The following is a 9825-nucleotide window of genomic DNA, read 5'->3' as shown; positions in this document are numbered from 1 at the left end:
CAAAGAACTTACGTAATGATGTGTTGTTAGTAATAGTAATAACTAACATTTAGGCATCAACTTATTACACTTTATACACTGTGTTAAATTAAATGTTTTGTTTAACAGGTGGCTTTTTGGTAGAGAACACGGACCTAGCAAAAGGAAGCATTCCTTGTGAAACCCCTCATTCAACAGGATAGTCTCCGAGTGACAGCTCTGGAGCAGGGAGCCTAGAGAGAAGTACACTGAGGAGAGCTCCAGGATGAAGGAAAACAAGGGCAGTTCCAAGGGGGAGGAAGCCAAGCCGTCTCAGTCACCATGAACTTTAATGCCAGTCATCCCTGTTCAAATTCCCTCTCAGAGGCCAGGATCCTATAAAAATACATTTGAAGGTGGCCTAAGGCATTTATGAGAGGCTTTATCTCACAGCTTCTCAAAATCAACCCTTGCCCCCTCCCAGTATCATAAAACAGGGCCAAGGATTTGATTGCCTGTGCTTGAGTGGCCCTTCAGAGAAGTCCCATGAAAAAAAGAGCTCTTTCCCCATGTACTGAGTGATTCTTTAGTTCAGCTCAGTCATGTCCAACTCTTTTTGACACCGTGGACTGCAGCATGCCAGGCTTCCCTCTCCTTCACCAACTTCTGGAGCTTGCTCAAACTCATGTCCATCAAGTCCGTGATGCCACCCAACCATCTCATCCTCTGTTGTCCCCTTCTCCTCCTGCCTTCAATCTTTCCCAGCATCAGGGTCTTTTCAAATGAGTCAGTTCTTCACATTAGGGGCCAAACTATTGGCGCCTCAGCTTCAGCATCAGTTCTTCCAATTAATATTCAGGACTGATTCCCTTTAGGATGGACTGGTTTGATCTCCTTGCAGTCCAAGGGATTCTCAAGAGTCTTCTCCAACACCACAGTTCAAAAGCATCAATCCTTCAGCACTCAGCTTTCTTTATGGTCCAACTCTCACATCCATACATGACTATTGGAGAAACCATAGCTTTGACTAGATGGACCCTTGTCAGCAAAGTAGTCTCTGCTTTTTAATATGCTGTCTAGGTTTGTCATAACTTTCCTTCTAAGGAGCAAGGGTCTTTTAATTTCATGGCTGCAGTCACCATCTGCAGTCATTTTGGAGACCAAAAAAAATAAAGTCTGTCACTGTTTCCACTATTTCCCCATATTTGCCATGAAGTGATGGGACCAGATGCCATGATCTTAGCTTTTTGAAAGTTGAGTTTTAAGCCAGCTTTTTCACTCTTCTCTTTCACTTTCACCAAGAGGTTCTTTAGTTTCTCCGCGCTTTCTGCCATAAGGGTAGTGTCATCTGCATATCTGAGGTTGTTGATATTTCTCCCTGAAATCTTGATTCCAGCTTGTGCTTCATCCAGTCCAGCATTTCACATGATGTACTCTGCATATAAGTTAAATAAGCAAGGTGACAACATACAGCCTTGACATGCCCTTTTCCAAATTTGGAACCAGTCCATTGTTCCAAGTCCAGTTCTAACTGTTGCTTCTTGATCTGCATACAGATTTCTCAGGTAAGGTGGTCTGATATTCCATTCTATTGAAGAATTTTCCACAGTTTGTTATGATCCACACCGTCAAAGGCTTTAGTATAGTCAATGAAGCAGAAGTAGATGTTTTTCTGGAATTCTCTTATTTTTCTATGATCCAACAAATGTCAGCAATTTGATCTCTGGTTCCTCCGCATTTTCTAAATCCAGCTTGAACATTTGGAAGTTCTTGGTTCACATACCGTTGAAACCTAGCTTGGAGAATTTTGAGAATTTCTTTGCTAGCATGTGAGATGAGTGCAATTGGGTGGTAGTTTGAACATTCTTTAGCATTGCCTTTCTTTGAGATTGGAATGAAAACACCTTTTCCAGTCCTGTGGCCACTGCTGAGTTTTCCAAACTTGCTGGTCTATTGAGTGCAGCACTTTCACAGCATCATCTTTTAGGATTTTAAACAAGAGTAATTTTTAGGGCTTACAATTGGTCAATGCTTCAGACACATAGTCAGTTAAGAAAAAAATCTATTTATTACCCTAGAAAATACTCTTTTCTCTCCATAATTCATGGGGTACATGCAGAATGATTGTTTTTTTCTGAGTTGACTCACATACTAACCTGCCTTTGCTCTGAAGCAATATGATGGGGTTGAGGGAGGAGGCTAGCCAGGACCCTGACCCTTTCAAGAAGCCTTCACCTAGACACTGGAGCTGCCACCTGATCCTATCCTTGGTTCCCCACCAGGTAAGAAACTGTTCAGAATCCTGCAGCTAGTCAGTGATGGAGCTGACAAGCAAATTCGAGACAAATCCAAACCTGATCTCTTACCGGTTATTTCGGGTGCAAATTCTCACTGACAGTATCTGAAGGGCATAGCTCTCCACCAGATTGAACTACCTTCCTTTCCTACTGTTAGGTAGTCAGAATAGGAAAAAGGAGTCCAGAATGGCGGTGGTTAAAGGACAAGGAAGGGGAAAGCCCGGGAAAGAAGAACAAGGGAAGGTCGGAGGACCAGAGTGACAACCCCAGGTAAAACAAACAGCCCTCCTGGCTAGCCCAATTTACATAAGGAAGGGTCAGGGGGAGGAGAAAAAACATATAAAAAGAGGGGCCAAAATTGGACCTGGGGGTCTCTCTTCTGTCTTTTGGGTCGGCATGGCCTCATGCCTGGAAGCTGTATTTTCCTTTACTCTCTAAATAAAACCTAGCTGTAACATGGACCTGTAACACTGGTCTGTCCATCACTTCAAATTTTTGTTGCCAGGAGACAGAACCAAGGAAATTACACACTTCCCCGACACTACCTCTTGGAATTCTCCCGTGGTGTTTCAAATTCTCTTCTCCCACAGACTTCGCTTGAAATATTTGCTCCTTGCCTCAGAACTCTAATTTCAGAACAGTTAGTCTTGGCTCAGGAAACTGCTCGACACAAAACCCTAAGCACCCCAGGCTTCATCAACTCATTTCTTCCCAACTCTGTTTCCTTCCACAGTGCCATGCAAGACCCCTGGCTCGGAGGATGGCTTCACCAAGCTGCCATCCCATGCCTAGCTAATCTGAGTGGCCATTTGGCGCTCTTGGTAGTCGCTCTACGACCGCGAACAAGTCTGCGCCTCTGACTCGGTCCAAACAGGAGTGACCCGAGCGCCCAGCGCTCGCCTAGACACGCCGAGAGGGTCGCATCGCCGAACTACGTTTCCCACAGTGCTCGGGGAAGCCGGGGCCGCCAAAGCACGGGGCTGGGGCTCGCGCGGAGCCTCCTGGGAGTTGTAGTCCGGTCCACTCGCGCCGGCGTTCCTAAGGGCTCGGTGCCGGCCTTTGTCTGTCTGCGGGCGCGCGCGGCTGTGGTGAGTGAGGCCGCTGGCTGGGTCAATACACCCAGACAAGGCAGGGCCCCGCCTTCAGGCCGCCGCCTCCGACCCCCACCCCCTCGCGTCCCTGAGCAGGCCTGACCAGCCTGGAGCCTCCCCAGAGAGGCCAGCTGCGAGGCGAGAGGTCTGCGGCCCGCAAGAAAAGGTCTAGCTGGACCCGAGAGCTGGGTGCTGAGGTCCGGCGCGGGTCCGGGTGGGGAAATCGCTGAGGCGGGGAATGGCAGAGTCTGTCGGGAGGAGCAGGGGCCCGTCTGCCGCAAGGCAGGGCCGGGAGTGCGGGAAGGCCCCGCACCTGGAGACGCGGGAGGGACCATAGGCTGGTGTGCCTCTGGGCCCGCGGGGAGGGCTTCATAAGATGGAGACAGGAAATGCAGTCTCTAGGCTGGGTGAAAGAAAGAACAAATTCCTCTGAGTAGGGAAATGGGAAAGGACAAAGTGAATTCCGGTGTGCGGGGAAAATAATCACCCCTGCCCAGAATCTCCTAGTCCTGAAACTATGCCCCGGATACAGCAGAGTTCCCCCTGTCCTGGTCCTTCACTGAGGACTCTCACCTTTAGGCCTTAAGTCTGTTAGGTCATGTCAGAGGCCCTTGACGTTTGACTCTGATTCTCCCAGAAGCTTCTTGATATTACAGCATTTAAGTGACTGAGTAGGTCAGGGCTGTTTGGTTACTTCCCCAGTGTCATTTAAGGGGAGACAGAGGGTAGGATTCGTCTCTCGTGGCCTCATTGTAAGCAGGATATAATAGCTTGCTTGATAGGAAAAAGCACTATTTTCTATTATAAAGTGTCTTTCTACAGAATCTTCAGGAATTTGATTCCGCACACCTGTGCAATCTATGGAGAAAAATACGGCAATTTCCCTTCATTAATCAGGAGGTTCTTGAAACATAGCTGAGCTGTTACTTGAATATCTCACAGCCTGTGGAGAGGCACAGCTGAAAATTCTACCCAAGGTGTTCTGAGCAAACTATTTGCTGACTCACCAAGGACAGGGTCCAGCCTCAGGCAGCAGGTACCCATGTACTTTTCATTGACTCTTGGTGGATGTGTGGTTGATCAGTAACACCTAGCACTTCCAAGTGAATGGTGCTATGATGTCCTGACACCAATAGGGCATTGCTTTGTGGCTTGCAATGCAAACTGGAGCTGAGTCTTTCAAATAAGAGTTTTTAATGCCTCTACAGTCATCACAACATGGAACAGGAGGTGCAGCAGTCAAGAAGACCAGATGCTTGGGTTAACAAAGAACTGTAGCATCACACTGCTTAATTTCATTAAATCATAAGGCCAGCATTTTCATGGGATATATTAGAGGGAAAGATTATACACACTGAACCACTGCATTAAGTGTAAGAATTTAGTAATTAGGGTCCTGAAATAAGAATATTCCCCCCAAAATAGAAAATGATACTATGGAGTAGGAGGATTCCTAGGATCTGGAAGAATAGTAGTCTGATCAAGCTCTGTTCCATTCACTTTTTAGTGATGAGAAAGTAAAGAATTGTCTAGACATAGGCTTTGGATCCAAGAAGTCTTGGATTTGAACCTTTGCTCCACCTTGACTCCATACTCGCTCTGGGACTTGGGGCAAGTTACTTGGATTTGGAATCTGAAGTAGTTCTTTTTCCAAGAATTGACAAGTATGCTTCCTCAGAACTAGTATTCTCATATCTTGAAGAGCCTCTAAAGAAGTGCTAAAAGGAAATATGAAAGCTCTTGTTCTGTCCTAACAATCTAGAGGGGACTGGAGAGGAAAGTCAGAGACATTTCAATCACAGAACCAATTATTAAGGCTGAAATGTTGTTTTTTATAGTCTGAATTTCTCTGGAAGCTTGGAGGATAAAATAGCAGGCAGTTAGGCAGGGGAAGGAAATGGAAGATTCCAATCCCATGCAAAGGTAAGGTACAAATAGTAAGGACCATTTTCTTGGCATTGGCAGGAAAAGAAACATGTTTGGCTTTTTGTCTTCTCTGCTTTTGCACCTCTTGCTTCGTCCTGGACTCATTTATAAGTAGCTATGGTACGTCTTGGCCCATTTTGCAGTTATGTTATAGATGACTGGTATTACATTAGGCAAACAAGATTTCCTCCATTCACTCATACCCCAAAGCAGAGCTCCTGTTGACTGTTCTTCTCACTTATCAATTCTCTTATCCATTCCTGTTTTTGTTGTTCTGTTTTTGTTTTTCCCTCCCTAGGTACTCAAGTACAGCCCATGGAAGAATCATACGAAGAGGTGGTGATTAAGCTCATACAGCAGGAGTGGACATGTTTGGATTTCCAACAGCTACCCTGCTGGACTGTCATGGAAGATATGCCCAGAATGTAGCCTTTTTCAGTGAGTCTGTTGATTGCTGGGATGCCCTCAAGTCACAATAATCAGTGTCCCTGTTCTCACCACTGGACAACAGGCTGGGGATGCAGAGAAGATGTTCCTTTGGTGAAACTCACTATTTTTAGGGGTTACAGGGAAAGCCTACAAGCTCGAGTTAGAAACAGCAAGAGAACAGTTTTGATATGTAGGTAGTATCTGAGAAAATGAATGAGCAGTTTTAAATCTCAGCACAATCACTGAAGGAGCAATGGTAAGACAGAGGAATAAGTTGCAATCTACCTAGGATGACTCCAAAAAACTACTAGTGATGAATGGACTCATATTTAAAGTGCAGTAGGAGGTTCATATACAGGGCAATATTGGGAAATACTGTCAATATCTGCATAGGAAGGATTGAGAAAAACTTCCAAACCAAAACTGACTTCAGTTTCACCATAGCTTAGCAGATTGAAACAGCATGGATTTTAAAGGGAAAAATTCCTTGGATCAAATTCTATGATTGCCATGACTGGATCTGTGGTATTAGACAAGTTATTTAACCTTCTTGAGCTCCAGGCTCTTCATCTGCAAAATGGGACAATAAGTTCTATCTTGCAGGTTTGCAGTGATTAAAATTAATAGATGTAAAGTATCCAGGATTCTGCTACATATATCCTGACAGCATGGGCCTACTCTACTCCACCGTTAAGGAGAGCAGACTAGAGCAGAGGTGGATTTCTCATGAAGCCTACAAAACTTAAGCTTCAGGAGCTTTCCCTTACACTGGTCTCTTTAAGGTCCTATCCCTACTTCTATATTGCTTTTTAATGGGAATCTCTCCAAAATTTAAAACGTTAGGCCCCATACAGCCTGGATCCACACCTGTCTTGGTGTCAGATAAAACTTCAGTATGGGACTAAATGTGATCTTATATAGTTTTATTTTTCTGGCTTGTTTTCTTATCTGTAAAATGGAGATAATCATGTCTATACACAAGACTATTTGGGAAGCTAAATTAAACTAAATTTAGAGGCAGTACACTGCTACAGAGCATGCCTGTGTCTGAGTCCTAATTCTGTGCTTACCTAGACGCGATCTTTGATAACCACCCTATACATTCATTTCTTAACTGTAACAAAAGATTGTTTTCAGGATTAAATTATGCAAAGTTTATACTATTTGGCACATAATAAGCACTCAAAGCATTGTTTCTTTTTTCCCTGTTCTTCTCACTCAGCATATTGGTGCATCTTACATGACTTCCCTCTCATTTTACCAGATGTGATGACAGAAGCCCACCAAAAATATGATCACTCTGAGGCCACAGGATCCTCAAGCTGGGATTTCCAGAATTCTTTCAGAAGAGAGAAGCTGGAACAAAAATCCCCAGATTCTAAGACACTACAGGAAGATCCACCTGGAGTGAGACAGAGGGTCTATGAGTGCCAGGAATGTGGAAAATCCTTCAGGCAGAAGGGTAGTCTAACATTACATGAGAGAATCCACACTGGTCAGAAGCCCTTTGAGTGTACCCATTGTGGAAAAAGCTTTAGGGCCAAAGGCAATCTTGTTACACATCAACGAATACACACAGGAGAGAAGCCCTATCAGTGCAAGGAGTGTGGGAAAAGCTTTAGTCAACGAGGTAGTCTGGCCGTTCACGAAAGACTCCACACGGGACAGAAACCCTATGAGTGTGCTATTTGTCAGAGAAGCTTCAGGAATCAAAGTAACCTTGCTGTTCACAGAAGAGTTCATAGTGGTGAGAAGCCCTATAGATGTGATCAGTGTGGAAAAGCCTTCAGTCAGAAAGGAAGCTTAATTGTTCATATCAGAGTCCACACAGGCCTGAAACCCTATGCCTGTGCACAATGCAGGAAGAGTTTCCACACCAGGGGGAACTGTGTTCTGCATGGGAAAATCCACACAGGAGAAACACCCTATCTGTGTGGCCAGTGTGGGAAAAGCTTCACTCAGAGAGGGAGTCTGGCTGTGCACCAGCGAAGCTGCTCACAAAGGCTCACCTTGTAACCGCTCTCTTCAGAGGAAGTTCTCTTTATGAATTAACAGGATAAAATCACCTGAGATTAAACAGCCTATCCAATTTTATGGAATGAATGGAGACTCCTTCAGAAAGACCATCACTGGGTAGAGCAAACTGAGTTTTCTTTTTTCCCCCCAAATGAGTATGAAAAATAAATGTCTTGTTTATTATCATTATCATGTATGGTTCATAATTTCTGTCCATTTATTTTGACTTGATTTCCTAAGGTACCTCCATTAATTTAGTACACAATTGGAGATGTATGTAGCAGATACAGGTTTTATATTTGCAATTGACATCATCGGCCTATTCAAAAAATCCAGCCCCTTACCAATCCCAAGATTCTTTTCTTCTCTACATATTCAAATTTTGTTTTACATTCAAGACCCATGGGCAGAATTTATGAGGCAAATATAACCCCTCATATTGAACACTGTATTATCTGGATGATAGCCTCAAGAGCATATTCTAACAAATCACCCATGTTCGTAGCAGAGACCCTAAACTTTCCTTACAAAACAGGATCCCTTCCAAGTCTGCCCTGTGGTTCACTTCAATCTTCCACTCCTAACTAGGATAGAGATTACTTGCCTATAGCCAAAGAGCAGAAAAGTATCTACAGTTTGGGAAGAGATACGATGACTTTCATTCCCTTTCGGCAGCAGTAGCAATATCTCAGAATCACCCAGTAAGGGCATGCATGTGTGCACTTAGTCGCTCAGTTGTGTCCGACTGCGACCCCTGGGACTGTAGCCTGCCAGGCTCCTCTGTCCTTGGAATTTTCCAAGCAAGAATACTGGAGCGGGTTGCCACTTCCTCCTCCAGGGGATCTTCCCAACCTAGGGATCAAACCTATTTTGCATCTCCCACATTGGCAGGCAGAGTCTTTCCAACTAGGCCACCTGGGAAGCCCAGTAAGGGCCTAAGTGTCCTCATTACTGAGCTGATTTGTAGTCAATAATGAAGATCCAGTCCTCCAACAACACAGTCCTCTTCCTGCATACATGCATGGACTCACTGGAAGAAAATTTGGAAGGATTATCTATTAACTTTTTTTTAACCTCTAGTAGATGAGATCGAGAAATACTAGAGAAAAGAAGTTACTTTTAAGGGAGAATTTCCGTTTTTGTTTTTTCACTTTAGCTATCTCTAAATTTTCATTGTGAGCTTTTATGTAATTAAAATGATGAATGATGTAAATAGAATGGTTTTCTTGATAAGATTCTCATTCTTTCTTTATCTTATAAACTGTAGGTTCTTATAAACTCTAGGTTCCCTCTAGTAGATCCTAATAGGCTGGAGGCTCCTTAATCCCAAGAAACTTGACAGAAAATAGGTAAATTTTATCAAAAGATCTTTGAACATAGAAACACTATGGGTTTGAATTGTTGTTTAGTCACTCAGTCATGTCCAACTCTTGCGACCCTAAGGACTGCAGGCCACCAGGCTCCCCTGTCCATGGAATTTCCCAAGCAAGAATACCATTGCCATTTCCTTTTCTAGGGGATCTTCCCCATCCAGGGATCAAGCCCACATCTCCTGCACTGGCAGGCGGATTCTTTACCACTGAATCACCAGGGACGCCCCTTGGTTTCAACAGTAATACAATATTGCTCCTAAAGTACCCTGATAATATTTGAAGATGCATATAAAAATGTTCGTATCATCCTCATTTATTTATAACTGAAAACAGCCCATAGGTCCAATAACAGGCAAGGTAATAAACGATGGTACAGTCATATAATAAAATACCACTCAGCAATTTTAAAACTGATAAATGCAATAACATAGAAAAAAATCTCAACAATTTGTGTTGAGTGAAAGAACCCAAACATACACATACAAATATATAATTCCATTTATATCATTTCACAGAACAGAAAAAGCTAATCTGTGTTAAAACATGTCAAACAGTGGTTGCCTCTATGGACATGGAGGGAGGGGCCTTACTTGAAAGAAGCACAAGACAAGCTCACAAAGAAAAAATATTCTTTCTTCAGGTGATAGATGCATGGGTATATACAGCTGTCAAAACTGATTGAACTTAACACTTAAAATCTATGCATGCATGTAGGTATGCAAAGTACACTTTATA

General features: G+C 43.6%; 1 protein-coding gene across 9 annotated transcripts; it reads left to right on the top strand.

The window, feature by feature from the left end:
- The first annotated feature begins 3235 nt into the window (after positions 1–3235).
- ZNF32 (zinc finger protein 32) lies at positions 3236–7906 on the top strand. 9 transcript variants are annotated; one of them, XM_043476277.1, is made up of 4 exons: positions 3271–3343; positions 4169–4382; positions 5571–5710; positions 6924–7906. In XM_043476277.1, the coding sequence occupies exons 3-4, from the start codon at positions 5641–5643 to the stop codon at positions 7715–7717; spliced, it is 864 nt and encodes a 287-aa protein (XP_043332212.1). In that variant the 5' UTR covers positions 3271–3343; positions 4169–4382; positions 5571–5640; the 3' UTR covers positions 7718–7906. The 9 variants fall into 9 exon arrangements, with proteins under 9 accessions (XP_043332214.1, XP_043332209.1, XP_043332212.1 ...); XM_043476276.1 differs by having other exon boundaries at positions 3288–3512; XM_043476275.1 differs by having other exon boundaries at positions 3288–3543.
- Positions 7907–9825: the final 1919 nt, after the last annotated feature.

This window comes from Cervus canadensis, chromosome 8 (genome assembly GCF_019320065.1).
Source record: "Cervus canadensis isolate Bull #8, Minnesota chromosome 8, ASM1932006v1, whole genome shotgun sequence".
Classification (NCBI taxonomy): domain Eukaryota; kingdom Metazoa; phylum Chordata; class Mammalia; order Artiodactyla; family Cervidae; genus Cervus; species Cervus canadensis.
This window is presented reverse-complemented; position numbering and strand designations above follow the sequence as displayed.

Excerpts from the sequence above, each read along its gene's own strand:
- ZNF32 (XM_043476274.1), top strand. The coding sequence starts at position 5,641 with ATGTTTGGATTTCCAACAGCTACCCTGCTGGACTGTCATGGAAGATAT. Across the intron at positions 5,711-6,923 it reads CCAGAATGTAGCCTTTTTCA|CATATTGGTGCATCTTACAT; the intron begins GTGAGTCTGTTG and ends CTTCTCACTCAG.